Raw genomic sequence first — 25,289 nt, forward strand, 5'->3', positions numbered from 1 at the left:
AGTTCATAAATGCAGGTAAACCTGAAATTTGGTTCAGGTGAATGCAGGGCACACTGCAAGAGATGAAACTTTGATGGCTCCTCATAGGTCTCTTCGTTCAGCACCATCATAACTTCAAACGGTTGCTGAACAAGTGTTTGTGAAGTGAGAACTACCTGTATAGCTTAATCACAATGAGTCAGAAACCAGGAATGCAAACTGTTCAGGAAAAGCCAGGGCGGTGGCAAGAGGTCAGAAGAAGCCATTGAGGTTGAGAATCCAGAAATTGGAGAATGAGAAAAAGGAACGTCAACAACGATGAGGCATTAGAATTGTTTCATAATAAGTTAAATGCTAAGTGGTGTATCCACAATTACAGCTTTACTCTATTTGGGAAACTTGGGGGCTTTAAATTACTTGTTCTTTTTGCCCTGGTATGTTAGCTGTGACAGGGTGAGAAATTGGCCAGCTGTAGCAACAATTTGGATATGTCTTCTATTTCCGAACCTGGACAAAAGAAGGGGATGGGATGCAGCATGGGATGTTGAATAAGATTCCCCTGATCCCTCAGACATCATTACACTTACATGTTAAATGGTTCAGTGATGATGAGAAATTGAAAAGAGCAGCCAATGAGTTGTCCATGAGGTTAATGTGTTACATTTTTGCTAACAGCATTAGCAAAATATGGATTAAAATTTTGCTTTCATAAATATTCCTTTATGAGTTTATTAAAATGGACTAGTAATGACATCAATCGTCAGTTCTTACAAATGCTATTTTCATAGGTAGTCCTATTAAGTTGGGTATGTTCCAAGTTGGTTTTAAGAGATGTTGCATTTTTATTAGCTGCAGTGAAGTTTGAAAAGAATTTATAACTTCTTTGGGCAAATGGAAAAACTTAGAAGAGAAAACTAAAGAATTTTCATTAATAACATTTCAGAAATAAGAATAGGAGTCACAATATTCTTCTACTAAGCATTTTAGGTATTGTTTTAGTTGGAATAAGAAGGCTAGCAATGGTTAAAGTCTGAAGTCTCCAGAGTTAAATTGAAAAAAATAACATTAACTTTGTTTACATTCTATACTGCTAGCATGCTCATGAATCCAGACAATTTTGACTTCGATAACAAATCATAGTTTATTTCAGTGCATGGACCCATCAATTATTTAATTCTAGAATATTTAGAACAGTAACAAGGTAGATTTTTCTGAATTTTGTGACCTCAGTTCTCTAGCTGTTTCATAACATTACTATGAATAGCTGCTGACTTGAATCCTGTAAGTTTGTGGAGAGAAAATTACTAGTCTCCCTTTCTGTGTGCAGCCCCCACTTAATTCAGGAAGGGCGCTGAATCTCTAGGAATGCTTTTTCAAAGGGCACAGTAGGCTGTAGAGAGGAATGGGTGGGAAAGTTTCCTTCCATAAACATTCTTAAATCATCTTAGAATCCAAGCTATTGTTCTGTACAAAGCAAATTTGCCTTTAATGAAAACATTTTGAAAAATGCAGTGATATCGGCAGATAATCAAAATGTCATTCCAAACATATTTCCTCACAAATACATTTTTTTGTTGTTGAGATGATAGTAAATTTAGAAAGTCATATGGCATAAATTACTTTTACTTGTTATCTTCCCAACCAATTTAATGAAATTCGAGCAGGAAACAATATATATAGCCAATGTTAGAGCAAAAAGAGCTCTGAATATATTTACAAATTATATTAACATTTCAAACAATTATGTTCCTATTAAAATGCCAAATCCCTAAGGAATCTCAGGGCTGAATAGATGAAGTGTATTTGAAGATCTTTAACCAAATTGGTAAAGAACTGCAATGCTACAGTGCTACAGCTCCAGGAACTCTTAGAGGAAATGAATTATTTAGATATTTACCAGTCTGGCTTCAGACAGACGTTTGGCATGGAAATGGCCTTATTTACCTTGATAGGTGATCTGTACCAGGGAAGAGGCAAGAGGAGTGTTTGATACTCGACCTCTCAGACTTTTGATAGTGTTGACTAGGGAATGAGGATGGTTGAGATGAGAGGCCCTATTCAGTATTACCTCCAATTCTACTACTTGGGATTATATCAGAAGATGGTTTTAGAAGACCTTTCAATTGACCTGTTTCTGGATCCAGCAAGGGTCCATTATCTTTAACATTATCTAATTATTCTATGGACTGAGAAAGTTCACATATGAGTCTGGAGTCAGATTCTAACAATACTTTGATTTATATTCAGTTGTATTTCTTTCTCCAATGTCAGGGTTACACATCTCCAGGCTGCCGAGGATTGGATATGGGAAAACAAGCTAAAGCTGAATATGGACAAGATTTAATTGTCCATGCTGATTTCAGAGTCTTAAGTTTGGAATTCAGGTGGCTTGTCTGTTATGGATGGAGTCATACTGTTGCATAACGGAATACATTTACAACTTCAGGTATTGTCTTAGAGCCAGCATTGTTGCTGGACAATATAGTAATTGTAGCAAGGAGGGGCGATTTATCAGAGTAGTGCCCATCTTGAGTAACAAAAAGCATAACAGTCTTCAAGGGAAGCAAGGGAGTGGAAATGATGTTAAATTGTATAATTTGAATTCCTGAAGAATAATTAATGGAAGCATGTATATATAGCAAAACCTGAATGCACTTAGTTTTATAGTCCGGGTTTTCCATCTGTGATTTAAACTCTCCACTTTCCACAAAACAAAATCCTTCTGAGCATTTAAGATTGAAGCAATGGTGCTTCCCTTCACTCTGGATTCAGTATTTGCTGATTCTGTAATGTTTGGAGATTTAGAAGGCTGATTAGTTTGTGTTAAGAACTATGGGAGAGATCTATGACAAACAAAATGAGATGACCGATATACCTATTATGGTTACAAAGGGCCCCCTAGTGGTAAAGAAAACACATTTTTCAATAGTCCTATACAGACATTACTCAGCTTATAAACTTTTGAGTTATGAACTTTCATTGATACGAACAAGTCTGTCTGCAACTCCATCCAAAAAGGAGTGGGAGAAGGCAGGAAAATATTAGTTTGCAGCATGCCACTTATGTAAGTGACGCACCAGAAACTAACCTTTTCCCGCCTTCCTCATGTATACTGTTCACAGATCTATTTGTATACCATAAGATAAGAACTGTATTGTGCGTGTTTTTATGCTTGTTGGACTTGTGGACTTATGAACTCTCAGAATGTGGCCCATTTGTAAGAAGAGTGCTGTCTGTACTGTATCAACGTTTCTCAATCTGGTGTCTTCTAGGAATGTTGAATAATTCCTTTAATCCATAGTCAGCAAAGCATGCCATCAAAAGATTATGGGAGCTGAAGTTCCAGACATCTGCTGTGCATCGGATAGGGAAAAACTATGTAATGGCTCAATTTTTTTTTTGATGATTCTAGTATACAGTATAAAATTTTTAATTAAATTTAGAGTCAGTTCAGTCCTCCCTTGGGTATAAAAGCCAGGGGAGTGACCTTGAGTCAGTCACTCTGTCTCAGCCCAACCAACCTCGCAGGATTATTGCGGTGAAAATAAGAGGAAGGTATATTAGATATATTCGCCATCTTGAGTTATTTATAAAAATAATGAAGGTGGGATAAAATAAATAAAATTTAAAACATTAAGCAATGTTCTTCATTAGAAATTGTTCAGTGAATTTTCTTTAAGTGCTAAATAATATAATAATCTGAAGAAATATGGTATTATGGTTATATGGTTAAAGTGTTATGGTAATGAAGTGTCATTAACGTGGCACTTTACAGTGATGAGGAGGTGGGCTTCACAACTGCTCTCTACTGATCATAACATAAAATGACCAGTTTTTTCACAACTTCTGTATATTTGGTTGTTACTGAACTATTCAGTAAATTCTAGTTACTAAACTCTCCAAATTCTGTTTTCAAATTAATTTTACCAGCATATGGTAAAATTATATCACCATATGGGAAGATTATTTTTAAGCAGCACAGTATATTGGTTTGCATTTGTTTTTACTTTTACTTTACATAAAAGTTTTTACTTTGTTTGCATTTTGTTTTACATTTCTCATATCTATGATAAGTCACTCTCATTACATTTGCGAATAATTTTCTCTGTAACTCCTAATAATCTTCTAGTTAGTGAAGAACTAATGAAATATGAGCTTTTAGCTAAATAATAAAATATCCACCATATGGACAAGTACAATTTCAGTAATAGAATAATTTAGTTTTATAAGACTGGTTATTTCAAGTGTTGAGGCACAATCTGTCCGGAAGATTAGATTCATGATGTACATGCAAGAACATCTTGTCCGGGATACTGCTATTAGTAGTTCCTTATGAAATAATTTGTAAGATTATCGTTTTTATATTATTTTTTAAATAGTATACTAGTTTGCATATTTAGTTTTGAATAACTGTATGTGAATCCAGTCACTCTGGTTTATGCCATATCAAACTATACTTTATTCAATTATGGTTTATTAATTAATGATCAATCTATATACCATCTATGTCTCTGTCCATCCTTGGCACATACCAGGCTTTCTGCACACCTGATTCATGTAGAAAATAAACTAATTTTCAGAATGGAAATTTGTCATGCTATGAAACAAAATGCTAGCTTCTAACATGATTTTCACTTTCAAAAGAGTCCCTGGATCCTACACAGGTTTATGACTTCTTTACAGATAAAAGTTATTGGCAGTTATAATCATTATATTAAAAAACCAGAAGCAATAACCTTGAAGAAGAAGAATCTCAACTAAGATTATGATCAGATAAAAGAAATCTGAATCTTTTTCACCACAGTTCAAAAGTTCAAAGTTCTTTCTACCCTGCTTGTTCAAAGTCCAGCTTTTGCTTCCTATAGTGTCACAAATAGAGAATTGCTTGTACAATTCTGATTTTGGAGGTATAGACACATCACATCTGAATATCTTCTCTGAAGACCTTCACAGCTGCTCTCCCATGTGCTATTCTGTGGTTATGTCTTGACTGCCTGTTGCTTTATTAGTGATGGCTGATCCTAAAAGGCAGAAGCTATCTGCCACTTTGATATAAATTCTAAGGCTGGTTGCTATAGCCACTGACATTAATTTGGTCTTTTTTATATTTAATTTTAGGGCATGTAGGGAGATTGTTTCTTAGCAAACAAAGTTGGAAGTAATGTAAGAAACTGGAAACTGTCAGAATTGAAAGATAAAATGGACACAGGTAAGAGAAAGAAACCTCAGAGTCTGGTATCAATGCACATCATTTTATTTTGAATATGATCTAAAAACAGAGTAGGTTTACAGACCAAACCAACCAAATATTTTAATTTAGGTGTAACATGGAACTGGGTCAGGAACTGTAATCTTCCCCAAAAAAGAAAAGAAGAAAGGGATTTCCAATTTGTTCTTTGAACTGGCTCAGAATCAGCGCCTTCCATGACATTATGGGTAATATCCAATAGATTGATTTTTTTTTTCTCCTGGCTCTTTACTGGTTTATCTTTTCTCCTTTTGCATTGCTGCAGCTTGTGGGTGGTTTGTTTCTAGTTGACAGGAACTCTTGCTTTCCTCCTGTCTCCATGTTCTGGCCCTAGTACCATCTGTAAGTATTTAACTTGTATGTCTCCTCCACTCCAGTCACAATGTGCAGCCATGATGAAAAGCAGTGGGAAAAGTAAATGGTTGCAAAAACCCAAGTGTCCTTTCTCCTTCACAGCTTAGAAGATGATTTTAAATTAGGGTAGGAAATGCAAATTTGCAGCTAGAAAGCTTTTCCTTAAGGCAACTGTTGTTGTTCCCCCCCCACACACAAACACACTTTTGAGACATAACCAAGTGATCAAATTCAAAATGAATTGAAAATGTTAAGAGGGAGTATGGGAGGTAGATGACGGGAAATACTACAGTAATGACTTCTTTGCATTCCCCTATTGGCCAACTAAAAGTGGGTACTGGGTGACTCAGGGTATTCTGTAGAGTTTTGAACATTTTGAGAATGAAAGAAGTGAAGATGAATGCAGATTGGGCTTGAGTTGAAAGCTCCTGAAAGAAAAACCAATACTGTTCACATAATTTAATCACAATGGATCAAGAATGCTGCAACTGCACTCTAATGCTTAGATCTTTGGTCTAGATGAGATCATATTCAGAATATGCTAAACATAATGCAGGTGAATGAGTTGAATGGTCAAAAAATATTCTGAAGTGCAGATTATAAAATTAGTCTTCACATAGTAAAAAATAAACCTCGTATTGTATTAAATCAGTTTGTTATTAAAACAGCGAATGGATGGATACAATATCTCTACCCCAAAGACATTAATTTCTAGAAAAGGGCAGAAGAAATTAAACAATGATCATATTTTAAATACAGCTAATATTTGATACACAGCACTGATGTGAATTCTTTCATAATAGCATCGTGGTTTTGTTAAATAACTCTACTTACCTAAGACTTTGTGCTTGGGAAATACCGTACTTTATTATAGTATATGCCTTACCTACCAAGAAAGGATTGATATTTACTTACAGTACTTGCTTCATTTTGTTTTCAATATCGCCCCAGTGTCTCAGGATTGATGACGCTATTCAAGTACTGAAAACTTTGGATCAGGTGAAATGTATTTGGTAGACAAGTACGATATAGGGTAAGGATCTCCATACTGTGAGTTGCAACATCTGATATTTAATCTGATTATGTGGTATTATCATGCATTACATGTTCTTGCACAATTCTTACTATACTGAATTTAAAAGAACAGAAGGCCATCATAATAGAGATACACATGGTTGGTTCCATGCTTAATTTTAGACACAAAATTATATAAATTCCACATTATGTAGTATTATGTTAAGTTCAATCACTTTTCTGATGTGTTGAGCTTCTTGAGAGAATCTACCTTTTAAAAAAACAAAAAACCCAAATGCCCCAAACCCCATAGATGGATTGCATTAGCTTTCAACATCCATTCCATTCCATTCCATTCCATTCCATTCCATTCCATTCCATTCCATTCCATTCCATTCCATTCCATTCCATTTATTTATTTGCGCCCTTTCCTAGACAGGGATGCCTTCCGTATGGTCACTCATGCTCTCATTATCTCTCGGCTGGATTACTGCAATGCCCTCTACATGGGGCTGCCCTTGGGGTGCACCCGGAGGCTCCAACTGGTCCAGAATGTGGCCGCGCGGGTAGTTACGGGTGCTTCCCGTTACTCCCATAGAACACCATTGTTGCGTGAGCTGCACTAGTTGCTGGTGGTCCTCCGGATCCGCTTCAAGGTGCTGGTGCTCACCTATAAAGCCCTCCATGGCATGGGCCCGGAGTACTTGCAGGACTACCTCCTACTGGCCTCCCACCACCCAGTGCGCTCACATAGGACTGCCCTCCTCCGGGTCCCATCGGCCAGACAGTGTCGGTTGGCGGCCCCCAGGATGAGGGCGTTCTCTGTGGTCGCACCGACCCTCTGGAATGGTTTACTCACTGGGCTCCGGACGGCCCCCGACCTCCGCACCTTCCGCGCTGACCTAAAGACATGGCTCTTTCAGCAAATCCCTTGATCTGCCATGTATTTTAATTTGGGGATTTGGGGTTCTTAAATCGGATTTTAACATTTTAATTCTATTTATTGTTGGGTTGTTTTATTCTGTGAGCCGCCCCGAGTCCCTTGAGAGAAGGGCGGCATATAAATATGACAATAAAATAAATAAATAAATAAATTTAAATTTGTCAAGCATATATAACAGGTAAAAGTATAAACATAATTTGAATACATGAAAAGAGTTAAGAGTAAAAAGGAATATTAGGACAGGGACGGTAGGCACGCTGGTGCACTTATGCACGCCCCCTTACAGACCTCTTAGGAATGGGGTGAGGTCAGCAGTAGACAGTTTAAGGTTAAAGTTTTGGGGGTTTGGGGAAGAAACCAGAGTCAAGTAGTGCATTCCAGGCATTGACCACTCTGTTGTTGAAGTCCTATTTTCTGCAATCGAGAATTGCTTGGAGAACAAACCCTTTGACCTGGATGACCCTCACTCGAATCCTTTACGGCTGGGAACGGACTGGAGTTATTTGTGGCTGAGAATGAGCAGAACCAGTCCCAGATCCACCGGCGGTTTCTCTCAGTTTGGCTGGCAAAGGGCTTCAATCTCGAGTTATTGGGAGCTGGTGGACGCTGGTCTTCTCGTCGAGGGAGGCTTCCGAATACCCGCTCCAAAGCCTTCACTTCTTTCAGCCCCCATTTAGCTTCAGGGCTGCCGAGGGGTGGGAAAGGGTCGGGTCCCACACATGCCCGCATCCTCCCCTCCCCGACCTGACGGAACTGCTCTCTCGCCATTTTCCACCCCCCCTCCCAACCGCCGCCGCCGCCGCCGAAGCCATTTCAGGGGACGACCCTCCGCTTCCGCCGCCACCCCCGCAGCAGTTCGGGAGGGAAGCGCCTCACGACGGCTCTGCGGGGCCGGCACGACTCCGGCGCTCCCTCCCGGCCCTTCTGCCCCTCCGGGATCGCGGATTGGCTGGGCGGCCGCCTCGTCCCAGAATGCATTGCATGGCGCGTCATTGAAGAGAGACCATGATGGCGGCGGCCGCGGCCGCGGCGGGGGGAGCCTCCGAGGTGATCGCTCAGCTGGAGAGCGCGGCCAAAGTGCTGATGGTGAGGGAGCCGCGCGGGTCGGCGGGTCGGCCGGGGGCGGAGCGGATGATGGGGTGGAATAAACCCGGGGCTCTGTCCTTAAAGGGAAGCCCCGTCAGTGCCCCTTCCCCGGGGATGGCTCTCTTTTGGACTCCTCTAGGGAAGCATCCTCGGATAACCCCGGGAGGTGGCATCGCCTTTCGTGCCCTAGAAACTTTTGCAAACAGGACGGGTCTCCCTCTCTCCCGTTCCTTCTTGTCTGAAGCTGCAACCCCGCGCATCTTTCCTCCAGCTTTCATAAGCCTCTTTGGACCCCAGGCGGGCAAAGAAGGGCAGAATCACGTTGCTTTTGGCCACCCTTCGCTTTTGTCCCCGTCGCTTTTCCATAACCTCTTTAATGTTGTGTGAGGCTTGGAATTCCATTCATTGATATCATCATATCCCAACATAATTCTTTCCTTTTCACTTCGGCATCCACGTGCGCAAATCTGTAATCAGGAGTGATTCCCCCCCCCACCCACTTCCCAGTTTCTATCCTGGTTCTCTCCTCCCCACCCCCTCCTTCCCTTTTAATACCATTTTTCATGCCTCCTGATAAGAGTGTTTTAATATCAGCCTCTCCTACACGCCCATTTTACCAATGCTGCATGTAGAATGTATTGTCTTTTTCTTTTTTTCCCCTCTCCCTTATATTATTACACTGTGTTACCGAAATGGCTGTTCGGTTTGCTTTTTGTCTTTCTCAAGGGTGGAGGGATATGTGAAACAACCAAGTTTCAGTAGCAGAACCTTTTCTTTTGGGAAGGTTTTCTGCAAGGCTAGAAACTCAGGCTCCAAAATGCTACTTGTGACTAAACTAAAATAATTTTGCATTTCTTCTCTCTCAATGAATTAAATATATTAAAACAGAAAAAAATTCAAAACCGTTCTCAAAGAGCAAAGAATGCTTGTCTATAATCTGTAATTTCTAAATTGCTGTACCAATGTATGGAATGTGTATAGATTTACTGAGTAAAAGGATCATAATCTGTTCTACTTCCCAGGCAGTTAATAGTGAACATTTGTATAAACTCCATGCAAAAAAAAGAAACAAGCTACAATCAGAATAGTTTTATCTAGATTGGTTACATTGGCTTTCTTTTCTTAAATTCAGAATGATACTTTATATTCTTTGTTTTTCCCCTTCTTAACAGTCCTTTGGTGTGATAGGCCATCAGAGTGCTCTTTGGAAATATCAGGCAGACAGACCATATAAACAAATTAAGAATCCAGATGGATTTGAAATAAGATTTTGAAATTAATTATAAGAATCTTCCCTGTGGGAAAATGCTGTGGTTTTGAATTCTTTAAAAAAACAATTGGAGGGGACTTTGGACACTGAAATTTCTTAATATAGAATGTCATTTTAGCTAGTGAGATTATTCTTACATGTTACTGAACATATCTCTTGTTATCAAATATACATCAATATACATTTTATGGCAGGTGCTTTACAGTTTAGCTGAATAACTACCTGAAATGCCAATAGCACTCCTAGCACATTAAAAAGTCAGGACAAAAGAGTCCTAGCTAGTCCTCACCCTCTGTGGTACCAAGTTTTATTAGAGGGTAGGATATAGCATTCAGATAAATAATTCTAAAACGATATAGTCTATTACTGTACCATATGAGATCTCTGAACATCTAGCTTGACTCTTAAGAAATTTATAAACTACCTGAGGCAAGAGTTTAATTTGTCTTTTTGCTGCTAAACTTGAGCAATTTTGAAATACAAAGCTGGACTTGCTAATGCAGAAGGCGTGATTCAGGATGCCACTAGATGTGTGCCAAATGATATACTTATTATAGTCTGTACTTGATTGTGAATACATTTTTATAACAATTTTACTGAAATTTAAAATTAGAAATAGAAACTAATAGAAACTAAGAAAAATAGAAACAAGAAAAAATAGAAATTGCAAAAAGGGGGAGAAATATATATATAAAAAAAAGAAAAAAATTATAGAAAGAAATAGCTTCCCCTTCAACAAGACAAGTATAAACATTTTCAAAAGCTTAACATGTCTAATATTTCAACCCAAACTCTCTTCATCCCATAGCTCGTATGTATAAAATAAGAAAAATGATTTCATAATTCACAATTCTTGGTTGGCTGTGAATATATTTAGTTAACTTGTGCTGTTTTCTTCTACCAGCTAATGCAAAGTTTTGGCTTTTTTTAATTATCTATAGATCTTCAAACCCTCTGAGAGAGAGCAATAAACCAAGGAGAATATCTATCTAAATCAGGGGTGCTAAACCTACTGATGTATTGGGATTTTTTCCCCCTTTGCTAAACCAAGCACTGCCTGTGGGCCAGGAGCTTGACAGCCCTGATCTAAATGAATTTATTTGATAGACTTTAAAATTGCATCCTATCTTAGAAAACTTGAATCTAGTCAGGAAATTGGAAATCTCATAAAGTACAATAATGTGGCTTTAATTTGATCTGTATAATTCTTTTACACAAAGAGGTATTAGTGCTTTTAAAAATCTTAGAAGTTTGCTAAAAATTCTTGATGGCAATGATGCAAATAATCTGCTAAAATAAATTGCAAACTTCAGGAATTGGTAAAAGTTTTTTTAAAAGAGTGCTAAATAATTTGGCATTACATTATCTCAATTTTATCCACCTATTTTAATGTTCCGACTGCTTTGCACTATTCTGAAGTTGTATTCCTTGCATAAGTACACAATGTGTGAACCTGCCAAAGAATGCTGAATTACATCTTTTAGTATTCTTTACCATTGACCTAGTGGCTGAGAATTAGCCAAATTCTCAATGTTTGCATTTGTGCATTTTTGATACATAGATTTAAAAATTTATATATTCACAAAGTAATTCAGAAGGTTTAATCCCAAACTAAGAACCTTACTATTACAACCTTAGACTACAATTTTATAAGCATATGTTTGAATGTTAGTGCTACTGAACTCAGTGAAGTTTGATTCTGAGTAAGCATGTTTAGGCCTGCATTTTCAAATAGCATGTCTAATAAATGTAATAAATGTAGGAATTATATACCTGCTACTTGTATCTTGAACATATCCATAGTTCTGTTTTTATGTCATTTTGCTGGTTTTAAGTCAAGTATCTAGTAGAAAATATGAATAATTTTTTATCAGATTTGCCTGAATTGCAAATATTTGATTACCATAATTGCAAATATCTATACTGTAATGGTATGAAGGCTAGAAATGTACAAATCTGTAAAAAGTGAAAAACTTGATGGAAATTTTATTTCACTAGTCTTTTCAAGGACTATATATATGGATATGTGAATGTATGTATGTAGTCCTCTACTTACAACAGATCATTTAGTCACCGTTCAAAGTTACAACGGCAATGAAAACAGTGACTTATGACCATTTTTCACACTTATGATTGTTGCAGCATCCCCATAGTCATGTAATCAAAATTCAGATGCTTGCCAACTAGTTCATATTTATGGTGGTTGCAATGTCCCCGGGGTCATATGATCACCTTTTGCAACCTAGCAAACAATGTCAATGGGAAAGCCATATTCACTTAACCATGTTACTAACTTAATAACTGCAATGATTCACTTAACGGTAACAAGAAAGGTCATAAAATGAGGCAAAATTCACTTAGCGGTTGTCTTGCTTAGCAAGAGAAACTTTGCGCTCAGTTGTAGTCGTAAGTTGGAGGACTACCTGTAGCTCTCTGTTCTTCCCAGTTGACTTAGTCTTCTTCCTAGTTGCTATCTCTTTCCCTAAAGATGCAGCTTTCCTACAGCAGTTGGAACAAGTAAAGGTGCCAGCGATAACCAATGAGACCAGCTTTTGATGTTTCAGGTCTTTAAATTGCTTAGAAGGTGGTGCTGATTGAGGGAGGTGGGCTTTTTGTTCAGATATATTTTGTAAAAATGTCAGCCGATGCATTCAAAAATTAACTTTTTCTTTTTGGTGTAATTAAGGTCAGCAGACTATCAGAGAAAGCAAGGTGTAGCAACTTTGATTGTAACTGATGTTGTACATAGCTTTACTCTTGCAGCAACTTTATGAATCAGAGCTGTCTGCATATTAGTATGTGCTGCCATCTGCTCGTAAATCTAGAACACAGTACAGTATAAGTAGTCCTTGACTGACAACACTTCGTTTAGTGACCATTTAGTTACAACAGCATTGAAAAAAGTAACTTATACCAATGACCAGTTTTCACACTTAACAACTGTTGCAACATCTCCATGGTCACATGAGCACAATTGAGGTGCTTTGGCAACTGACTTATATTTATGACTGTTGCAGTGTTCCAGGATCACCTTTTGCAACCATTTGACAAGCAAATCAATGGGGAAACCAGATTCGCTTAACGACCATGCTGCTAACTTAATTACTGCAGTGATTCACTTAACAACTATGGCAAGAACGGTCGTAAAATGGCGCAAACCTCACTTAACAAACGTCTCACTTAACAATAGAAGTTTTGCGCTCAATTATCGTCATAAAGTCGAGGACTATCTATAAAGCAAATAGACAGAAGTCTTGCCAGTGAGAAAAGTTCTGTTCTGAAAATAATCCTGAAGAATGGGAGGTAATTCATAATAATCATGCCCAGCTTCTAAACATTGTCTGTAACATTTCTGGCAGGAGATCAGGCATCCCTAAAATTTGTGGTTTTTAGATGATTGACTTTCAAATCCCATAATTTTTGCAAATAGAGCTATTAAAATTGCTGAGATTTGCTAGTCATGACCAGCCTAAGTCCCACTGATTTCACTAAGTATATTCTCAGTGTGACTAAGTGGGGATCAAACCTTAAGCTTTTATACAATGCTGTATTCTTAAGGGTTGATAGTTCAGATAATATCTTCATGTATTCTGTGTCATGACTGAGGATCTTGGCATGGGCTTTGCTCTAAAAATTGCCTGGAAATATTTTAAACAAAGAGTTAGTTATAGAATTATTGCCTTTGCCAATAACTTGTTTGAGGAAAGAATATGAAAGACTCAGTAAAAGTATATAGTACTTTCATTATTATAGAATGTTCTGTAAAGCAGCATTCCAAAACTTTCTATTTTCCTGTAATGCATCTGGAGCACATCAGTTTGAAGAAGGTTCCAATGAAGGAGTATGTGGCTATTAAGGCATCTGGAATGAAAATCTGGATAAATGAGGATTGCAAACATAAGGTTAATCTAATTAAATTGAATTGGGGTATTTTTTTAGATAGAATTGATTTATTGTAAAGAAATCGCAACATCTAAGGATTTTATGACACCATGGAAAAAAAATAATTTTAATTTTGCATGCTAAATTCAACATACAAAATACATTTTTAATCCCATAGCCCTTCATGAATAAGAAAGTTCCTTCCTAGCAAAATATGTATGCTTTCCTGAAAAAAAACACTTAACACATTGACCTGGCTCACGCAACTTACTAAGCCATAATATCATTTGTTTGCTTTTTGGCTTAGCGTGTTATACAAACCCAGTCAATTATGACTTATACAATAAGCATGCCTAAGCAAATCATGGCTTAGTGCAGTGTGTGAATTTAATTACTGACTCCCATGTTTTTTGTATTTTAACAAGTGCTACAACTTTCAGTATTAAATATCAAAGAGGGTTAGTCTACACATAGATTTCTGTAACATTTAATTTTTGGGGTTTCTCAAGAGCTTAAAACACCAAACTGTAAGGTTAGTTAGATATTCTTCTCAGTTATGATTTTGATGGCTTATTTTTATTTTTGTTGTTGACTTGCTGCTAAGAATAGCTTTTAAACTGAGATATTATCTTTTAGATACTGTCTTGATTCAATATTACTTATTTTATTTATTTATTTTATTTATTTTATTGAATTTCTATACCGCCCTACTCCCGAAGGACTCAGGGCGGTGAACAGCCATGAAATAAAACATATACATATACAAAATTTAAAATCGAATAAAATGAATTAAATAAATTAGGCTGAATTGATACCCATAATTTAAAATACCCATATTTTAAAATACAGTAAAAAATTTAAAATTTACACTTAAAAGGGAGAAGATTTAGGCGAATAGAATAATAAAGGAGAGTATTTTTTTCTTTTTTGTAAATACTTATTCTTACAGTTTGTAAATTACCCTTTCTATTTCCTTTTTCTTTTGTTTTCATTTAGTTCCTAAATACTTTAAAAAATAAAATACAATAGAGATTAAAAATATTGAAGTGTGTTGAAAGTGCCTGTTAAGAATATCATATCAACGAATTCTGATTTTGGATATAATCTGTGTAAAAAAAAATTCTGTTTCTTCAACTACAGCCCTTGTCTCTGCATTGTTTTTGAAAGAGCCTTGTGTTGCTGATAGCATTAGCCATCAGCTACCCAACTAAAGTAAATTTTATCTTCTATGTACAAATATTGTTGTATTAGTTTTATATCCTGCCTTTCTCTGGCTTTTCAAAACATTCTCCTAAAAGTGAATTATAATCATTTACCCCTAATATTTTGAGAGGAGCATATATTTTAAACTGGTTTTCTATTTGGCCTATTGTCCTGACTTTCAAAAACTTCCAAGAACTGCATTTTTCTATCTCTTAATTTTTACATTCCGGCACATCCTTTCCCGTGACCTTCACTTCCGTAGTTCAGTTCAAAGGCTTCCTGCTTTCTCAGAAGATTATACTCTTCCTGTATTTTCTCAACATCTGTAAGATGCTATTTCTTTTTCTTCTTTCAAATCTCTCTTCAAAATCCTGCTTTTTCATTAACCATCTGGCAAAGCTTTCTACTTCCTCTTGTATGCCATGTTGGGTAAAAATTCTGGGAGTCATTGTTCTAACAAATCTGGAAAGCAGTAGGTTGAGAAAATCTGACTTAGAGTGATCACACCTGTAATCAGAGTAGCCTACAGGTTTCAGTTATTAAATCCCTATTTTACATTTTGCCTGTGCTTCTTTTCATATGACAGCTTGTTCCTTATCAAATGTTATATTCTAAGCTCATTGGAACAACAATCTATCTTTTTTTGCTATTAACCATTTTGCTCTCTCTCTCCCTCCCCCTCTCCCCCCCGCTCCTTGTATCCATGGCAATATCTTGATGTGTGTGTGTGTGTGTGTGTGTGTGTGTGTGTGTGTGTGTGTGTGTTCATTATTTGTCATTAAATTTATTTTACACCAAGAAAGCCAACTTTGGATGCATTTTTCTAATTAGCAATTACAGGTAGCCCTCAAGATGGTAATTGAGACTGGAGTTTCCATAAGTTAAGTAATGCTGTCAAAGTGTGATACCATGTGACTTCATTTAGTGACAGCAATCCCCATTGTTGTCATTAGCAGTTTCAATCAGCTGCCATCTCCACCCAGGCCTGTCCTTCAGCATCACCACCACTGCTGTAGAGTATAGCAATAACACTTCTATACCGCTTCACAGTGCTTTTACAGCCCACTCTAAGCAGTTTACAGAGTCAGCATATTTTCCCCAACAATCTGGGCCCTCATTTTACCGACCTCGGAAGGATGGAAGGCTGAGTCAACCTTCAGCCTGGTGAGATTTGAACTCCAAATTGAAGGCAGCCAGCAGTCAGCAGAAGTAGCCTGCAGTACTGCACTCTAGCCACTGCGCCACCGCAGCTCAGGGTATCATTCAAACCCTGTGCCACAGCCAGCAATGTCAGTGCCACAGCACAAAGCCCAACCACTCCTGCCACCTTGCACTCTGCCCGCCCTGCATTCTTTCATTGCTGATGAAGTGCACATGGCCTGGCCCTATGTCAGGCAACTGCTGGCCATGAAAGAAAGCTTTCAGGAAGCTTCTGAAGCATTGCAAGAACGGCGGTTCAATCTGGAGTACAGTGGATGCAACTTCAGAAAGAAAGCCTAGCGTGGCCAGTAACTTCCTCACATAAGGTCAGTCTAGGGGTGCTTCATCAGCAATGGGAGAAAGACCACGATCGCCTGGTTGTGGCAGGGCCGGCAGAGCACAGAGCGGTGGAGGTTGCTGGGCCCCTTGGGTTGAAATGGCTTGAATTGGCACTCCTCAATGAGATAATGGTGCTAGGATTGCAATACAGGTAGCTGTTACGGCCACAATTGAGCCCCAAATTTATGTTGCTAAGTGAAAACATTTGTTAAGTGTGTTTGCCCCCTTTTACGACTTTTCTTGCCACACGTTGTTAAGCGAATTATTGCATTTGTTAAGTTAGTAACCCGGTTGTTCAGTGAATCTGGATTCCCCATTGACTTTGCTTGGTCGCAAAAGGGAATCATATGGACCGTCATAAATGTAAACGACTTGCCAAGCCTCCGAATTTTGATCATGTGACCGTGGGGTATGCTGCAATGGTCGTATGTGTGAAAAATGGTCATTTTTCAGTATTGTTGTAACTTTGAACAGTCACTAAATGAACTGTTGTAAGTCGAGGAGTACCTGTGGAGGCCTGGAGCAGAGGTAGTCGGCTGAGACTGAGATTGCTGAAGTGATAAGTGCAGTTAGTTTGCCAAACACCTGAATTTTGATCACCATAACTTTGGGGACCAGTCATAAGTACTATTGGTTCTGCATTACAACTTTGAATGGTTGTTGAACAAGTGGTCATTAAACAAGGAGTAATTGTAATATATTATATAATCTACAATACTAAATTATTTTTAGTATGATTCAAAGGCAAAAATATGTTTTGGAGCATTTGGAAAGGCTCCTTATAGCTCTTATCTGCAATTCCTTTTTTTTTTTTTAATAAATTTTATTAGAGCATTTTGTTGTAGTTAAAAAATAAAAATAAAAAAAATGTATAATAATTTTTCTATCACGGTGTAACATCGCCAAAATATCCATATATATATACACCAATAATCAGAGAGTAAAAATAGAAAATACTTACAGATTCTTGTATATAAATTTACCTTTCCAGTACCTATTAAGGTATATTTACCATAAATATACCATCATCTATAATTATAATCCAACATTATCCTTTGTCTCTCTCCCATCATTTCTGGATCCAATCATACCACATATTCCAACTACCATAAAAGTCTGAGTCTCTTTTACCCTTGATCAGTTTTGTAAGTCTGTCGGACTCTGCACAGTCTGCAGTTCCTTAAAGCCGCTACATCTTTTCTTGAGGTGGCAGGTAACACAAGCTACTCTTCATACTGTGGCTACGAAGAACTATGAAGACAAGTGTTTTTTGAAGGAGTTGTACACAAGTGTGAACTCAAATCCTCAGAAGAGCTTTTGCCTTTGGAGCTCAGCATACCTCTATATCTATATTTATATTGCTCGGAAGAAAAAAAGAATCCATATCTTCTTTGCGCAAGTTCAGGAATACTTGATAAAATCATTACATTGAAAACTAAATTCGGAATCTAAACCACAGGACAAGCCATGTTAAGAAAAGAGGAGTTTCAAAAATACTTTTACTATAATGAGGACTTATCTGTTTGAAGAAGAAAAAAAGTCCACTGAACGATCACAGAAATTGATAAGTTTAAGCAGCTCTCTGGATTGCTGTTGAAGCATTAATTAGACATCCAGAAATTTCCAGAAATGAAAACTTGTAAGCAAAGCAGGTTTTTTTTTTCCCTTGTGAGATACAAAGTGAACGCTCCTGGTTGACCAGCACAAATGTTACAATTTATTTTGTACCCAAAATAGGATATATTTGGACCCACAATTTTGCCTAGAATTGTAGTGTTTCATGCTGATTTGTATTTTGAAAGGGTGGTTATTTGCACAATGGGACTTCTTTTCCCCTCATTTTCCTGCAGACCTCCGTTCTCTTCCCCCCATCTCTTACACCCAGGGAAAGGAATTGCCATGTTCTCTTGATGGAGGCCATTCCTGTGTACAACTATTCTTAGCTGTGCAATTGCTTATCCGGAGCAATATAAATTCCTGAAGCACAGTCTTGTTAGTCGATTTTTAGTGTTCCTCTCATTCCTATGTGTTACAAAATGCTCATTGGGCTTTTTTTATTACTATAAATTAATGTACTATTGTCAGTTTTTTCCCAAGCTGTCTATAATTCTCATAAATCCTTATAACATTATGGTAGTACTATTATTCACAGGGCCTGGGATAATTTGTCTAGACAAAGCTTTCCTAAGCAAAATATGGTCATTAAAAAGATTGCTGTTACAACTTCTTTGTCTGATGTTTTCTCCAAGTAATAAAATTTGTCAAGTGTGGGTTTGATCTCAAGTGTCATTCTGCTTCTTATTGTAGAGTGTTTGAATAAGTTGTCCTTTATTGACTTGCCTCTTAAAAAAGCCATTGAGCCATCTTTTGTAATCTCTTGGGCTAATGAAAACATGCTTGCCTTGTCTTTCCAGTACATTCTTATTCTTGAAGTTTTTTAAAAAGAAAATATTCCTTCTTTCAATATGCCTTATTGGGAGAACAAAATATTTTATTGGTTGCCAAAGTAATTTAATACTGCTGCAACGTAATAGCAAATAATATTTGATTTGGAGGTGTCCAATAGGGCTGTAAGTTCCTTTGAAGTATGTGTATGTTAAATTGTGCAACTTGTTGAAGTGTTGCAGTTAGAAGAAGGGATCAGATTTGAGTTTCAATCAAGTGAAAGTGATCATTTCATCACTTTGTCTGTAATATATATAAATTGTTTATGGTTTGTCTGGTGAGTTTTGTATCTACTGCTTATACAAGGTAATGCACACATATTTTAGCCAGACTTTAATATGCACTTTGTGTGTAAAATTACACATACTGCTTAGACAAGATAATGCACATATACTTTAGTAAGACTTTAATATGCACTTTGTGTGTGTAAAATTACAGATACTACAAAAGTCCCTTAAGTGTGCTCTGCTATGATTTTATTCAGTTGCCATTTTCTGGCAATTGGGACCATAATTCCTTTTGGTAACCTATGCGGTTATAAAATGCAATGTCATGTGACCTGCCACTTAATGATGGCCGTTCCAGCGATGCCCAGGTACCACTGTCAAGTGAGGACCATGCGGGTCACTATAAGCAAAAACCTCATGTGATTGCAACTCCCAACTTTTTGCCAGCTTTCCCATTGATTTTGCTTCTGTGAAACTGACACGGAAGATTGTGAATCACAATCACTTGACCATAGGCCACTGCAACAATTGGAAATCCGGGCCAATTGCCAAGTGCTTAGATCGTGATTGTGTGACTGTAGTGATTCTGCACCGGCCAGAACTTCAAGGACTGTTATATTAGGTGCAAGTAACCAGGAACAGGAAGCACTAAAATTGTATTACATGCAGCTTATACACAAGAATCTGATTACTAATGGTCAAGCCAAATTGGCACTAGATAAGGGTCAACAGAATTCATGGGGGGACTGGACTTAGGTCTCTTGTGAGAATGCAATGAGTCTAAACTAATGACGCGTTTAACCCCACCCTTAGGCTCAGCCTGTTCATCTCCACTTGTTCAAGCACTGTCACAAGTTTCAATGGTCACACTGAATGAGTGGTTGTTAAATGAGGAACACTTGTACTTGTTAAATGATATGGGGATCCTCTATCCTGATAGAGCTATGGATCCATTCCCTTCATCATAGCCTCAAATGAAACAGTTTGGTAGAACTCTCAGCAGCATTAGAACAATGGATGGCTATGCTAAGGAGAAAGATAAAAACTTTGCCTTCACAGGCATTTCTTTACATGGGTTGTGCTGTGAAAATGCCAATGTCACATACATATTCCATGAAATAATATGTGAGAGAAGAAGACGTTGGCTGGATGAGAGAGAGAGAGAGAGAGAGAGAGAGAGAGAGAGAGAGAGAGAGAGAGAGAGAGATGGGTCTTTTTCATAAGAATCCTATAGTTATGAAATACATCTTGTGGGATTCATCAGACTCTATCTCGACCATTTATTTATGCAAGCTTTTTCTGGACTTTGTACCAGGGTGGATTTGATTTAAATCGAGTCGATTTAAATCACTAGTAAAAAGACTTGATTTAAATCAACTCGATTTAAATCATAATTTTTAAATTTTTAAAGAGCAACTGTCATCTCTGCTACTCCTTTGACCCGCTGTTGACTCATCGATAGTCCCAGTGTTGCAGAATATACAACCTTGTGCTACATAACTAAGCTCCATTTCATGCTGAATAAACTAAATTATTTATGTATCTTAAATAGAAAACTATCTTACTATAGATTTTTACCCCAAATTTATTAAAATAAATTCAATAAAAATAAAAAAAATCCGATTTAAATAAAAAAAATCCGATTTTTTTGATTTTTTTAAAAAAATCATTGATTTTTATCCACCCTGCTTTGTACTTATTCTACAACTTGGAACTGATAAGTATTTTGGAAAACCATTTTGATCTTTGTAGTGAGTTGGCCTCGACATAACTTAACATTACAACCCAGCTTTTATTTCATGCCAACAGATGGCAGTACTTCCCCGGTTGTGTTTGATTTTAGAAGCTAAATTATGTTGGCCATGTTTGGTTGGGGGAACCACATGAAACCACAGGACTGGGGTTAAACATCCTGGAAGAAGGCAGTGGCCAACAACAACCATACTAAAACTGCATATATGGCATTGCTAGAAATTGAATATAATTCAAAGAAGACTTCATCTTTTTAGTGATTCTAATTAATCAAACTCAACATGAGCAATCTTGCTTTTTTCTGAATCAGTGCTGGAATTGCACTAGAGGGCAGCATGCTACTACACTATAGTGTCTGAAAATTCAGGTTTCTAACTTTTAGTTTCTTCCTGGGAAGAAGTAGAGTCACCTATTCCAGCATTTTAACATAAGTGAAGTTAATTTTAATGTGTACCACTTTGTATACAGAAAAATGACAGTAAAGAATATCTTAATCTTAATTATTTGCACGCTACTGATAGGTTTATTTGTAGAACTATGATTTATTGATATATCTTGTTTGGTTGCTTATCAGCTTTGTGAAATGCTAATAAAAAATATCCAAGATAAAAAAACACAATCACAATAATGATCACACTGTAGGCATGTTACCTTTATAAATTAATATGTCATACTATAACAAATATATCCGTAACCGATCCAACATTCCTTATCGGTAAGAAGATACATAATATTGGAGTTGGAAAGAGCTTTTTTCCACATTTAAATTGGCATTTCATTATCTTTTCTGTGAAATATTGGGGAAAAAAACTCAGTAGAATAACTTTCCCTAGTTTGGGTATCCATTAGATGTATAGGCCTTAAGCCCCAGAATTATCGACATGTCTATCCTGGTAGGAATTTCTGAGAAAATCTACACATTGGGACAGCACAGGAGAAGAGCAGCAATACGACAATTTGATGAATGCAACTAAATTATTCATTTGAACACATCTTCAAGGTACTATTGAAAACCACATCAAAGAATTACCATTATATATCTTATTATTGTTATTGGAAATTATACCACCATTTCTAGGGATGATGTTCTTTATTCTTTGCACATTATTGTTTTCATTTGGTTGTTTCTTGGTTTTAATCCTGTGTTCACCTTCGAAAGTCACATTTGCAAAATGAATGGCTATACAAATCAATATCATCTGGTCTGCATAAAATCCACATAAGAGCTAGATTTCCATCTAGCTAAGAGTTACTATTTCTGTATTTATTTCTTTATTGTGAACTGTCATCCAGAGTTTCTAAGCCAAATACAGTTGTAATGGTGCTAATTACACAGTATAGGCTGGATTGGATTGGATTAGCAGGTTGGAATAGAATACTTTAATGGACTAGGTTAAGTGATGAACTTTCATCTGATTTACTAATTAGTTGCTACCTTATTATTACCACTGCCTTAGTACTACCTTAATTCAGCGTATTTTTTATAGATGAAAGTAAAGGCTTTTTATTGTGATATATACTTGAATAAGAAATGGCAATTTTCTATATTCTATAGTTAGAAAAAGTCTTTATTTTCTCTGTAGGCACCACCCTCCATGGTCAATAATGAACAACGTCAGCACGCCGAACACATATTTTTATCGTTTAGAAAATCAAAATCGCCGTTTGCAGTTTGCAAACATATTTTAGGTAAGTCCTATGTTTCGATCAGTGTACCATTAATTCATAATCATGTAGCTTTCTAAAACACGCTAAGGATATATGTGTGAAATACTGTTTTTTCTAAAGTATCAATATGGATGTAGAGATGCAAATATTAAGCACTGCTAACTGGAAAATAACCCTCATTTATCCTAGTGAGTCTTGGTTTTATGTGAATATGGTTAAGATGTTTGATTCAAATATACAAATACAGCTGATTCCAGAAACTGTATCCTTACACCATCTTAAGAACTATGACACTTAATTTATGCTTTTCTGAAGAAAACTACAGTGATTTAAAATATTTCTTGCTTTCTTTTCGATGAATCAAACACAAAGTGATTTTGCAGTATTTAAAAGATCATCACAAAACCAAACTGGACAGATTATACATGTGTAAAAAATTAATGTTAATAAGGAAATAAATATTCAAATAAAGTTTAAGACAATACAGGTAGTCTTCAGTTAACAGCTGTCTTGTTCAGCAACCATGTGGACTTACAAGAGCACTGAAAAAGTAGGTTTACAATTTGTCTTCGAACTTACGGCCAGTTCAAGGTCCTTGTAATCAAATGATCACAATCTGTGCATGTTGCAACTGGCGCTCATATATGATGTCATCCTGTGGTCACATGATTTCCATTTGTGACCCTCACAGCTGGCTTCTGACAAGCAAAACAATTGGAAAACCAACAGGTAGTAGTAGCATGTCGCAATCATGTGACATTGTGTTTAATAGCTATGGATGATTTGCTTAACAACTGCGGTGAAACTGACATCATTGAGTCAGGTGTAGTCATGTGATGTTTCACTTAATGATCACTTCAATTAGCATTGGACTTGCCAGCCCCAGTAGCAGTTATTAAATGAGGAATACTTGAAGAACTGTTATATTTGGTGTTTTAATTGAAGCAGTGTTGTTACCAAATAGAAATGTCTTGGGCAGGTGTTCCAAAACATCCAAAAATACTAATAATAGAAAAATGTTAATGGGAAGATTGATAAAGACAATGGTGTACATCAAACTTGTGGCATCACGTTGCTGTCATGTGATGTTTCGTGACATTTTTTCCTTTCGTGGAGATGGGGTGGGTGTGGTCTGTGTATAATGCATCCAGCCCACAGGCTGCCAGTTTGACACTGCTGGTGTACATGCTTCTCAGAAAAAAATTATACACTATTGGGATAGAATCTTCTGATTTCAGGCTACTGTTTTGTGTTTTCTTGCTAGTGAGTTGAACACAATAGCATCATCCTTTTAGTGGCTGCATATATGATTGTGGCTAGGATGGTGTTAATACACTGAATTGGAGGACAGCAAAATATTATGGAATACTTTAATGTCACCACTGGATTTTCATTGGGAGAATTGTCTCTAAAAGTGTCTGCTTTTTGCATTGATGTGTGACCATTTCCTTTAAAAATCACTTTGGGTTTAACACTTATTTATGCCTAATATTTACTTACTTCTAATTTTAACTTGCTGATGCTAGTGCTTCAGTAACTTCTTGTTTCTCCTGTTGATTTATGTATATATATTTATATTTATATTTATATTTATATTTATATTTATATTTATATTTATATTTATATTTATATTTATATCTGCTGCAAAATATATATAGCTGTGTTTGAACATTGTAAGGGATGAGTTTATAATTGCTGTGAGTCCTTTAGAAAAACATAGTCCTAAAATCCAGCCTATAATTTCAGACAAAAGTAAAAATAAAATTAAAATAATATTTTTCACGTGGAGATCAACCAGGTATATGTTTCAAGCTTTTGCCTATAGATTATGAGTTTATAAACCTGCATTTCTTTAACAGAAACTAGTAAAGTGGACTATGTCCTTTTTCAAGCCGCCACAGCGATAATGGAAGCAGTTGTACGAGAATGGATTCTGTTGGAAAAAAGCAGTATAGAATCACTACGAACATTCCTTTTAACGTATGTCTTACAAAGGCCAAAGTAAGTACAGAGCATGGTTTAAAGCATTTATATAGGTTCCTGAATAAGAACTTTAAAAATTATATGCTTCCCAATTGAGATAAATAAAATCCATATAATGAATTGGCTTCTGTTTTCATGGCCAAAGAAAACATAATTCACTGGCAGAGTCAGTGCTGCATATACAAGGGGAAGTTTCTGTCCCTGAGATTTCCAGTTTAAAACATGATGTCAAATGTAGCAGACATTCTAGAATGATTCCAGAGACAATATTAATTAATACAGACCACTTGATGTATGTGATATAAAAGAACTTCTTATGTTCACATACATGTTAGTAGTTGGTGATCGGGGTGAAATCTGAGCTGGTTTGCTATTGGTTCTCTGGCCATGCCTGCGCACCAAATGCATGCCGCATGTGCAGTGCGCACCAAACACATGTTGCGCATTTAAAAAGCTACCGGTTCGGGCAAGCCAGTAGTTAAAAAAAAGCTACAGTCCGACGATCACCTGTGCCATGTGGTTTAGCTTCGCTAGAAAGCAGGATTTCCTGCTTTCTAGTGAAGCTAAATTGCACTCCACAGCTGATCCCATCCCCTCACTGTTCTACTTACCTTCCCAAGCCTCCTCTTGGTGTCTAGTACGCATGCGTGCACGCAAGAAATCCTGCTTTCTAGCAAAGCTAAACCGTGCGGCACA

The 25,289-nt window shown here is 36.9% G+C and overlaps 1 protein-coding gene across 1 annotated transcript in view; it reads left to right on the plus strand.

Annotated features, from left to right (window-relative positions):
• Window positions 1-8,543: 8,543 nt before the first annotated feature.
• Window positions 8,544-25,289, plus strand: part of XPO4 (exportin 4) — a 71,609-nt gene continuing 54,863 nt past the window's right edge. The window contains exons 1-3 of the mRNA XM_070943914.1: window positions 8,544-8,624; window positions 22,526-22,631; window positions 24,470-24,611. Of these exons, the coding sequence (XP_070800015.1) occupies window positions 8,544-8,624; window positions 22,526-22,631; window positions 24,470-24,611 (329 nt within the window). The remainder of the gene's footprint in view (window positions 8,625-22,525; window positions 22,632-24,469; window positions 24,612-25,289) is intronic.

This window comes from Pituophis catenifer, unplaced genomic scaffold (assembly GCF_029215685.1).
Source record: "Pituophis catenifer annectens isolate HBS135680 unplaced genomic scaffold, rPitCat1.0.hap2 SCAF_4, whole genome shotgun sequence".
Lineage (NCBI taxonomy): Eukaryota > Metazoa > Chordata > Lepidosauria > Squamata > Colubridae > Pituophis > Pituophis catenifer.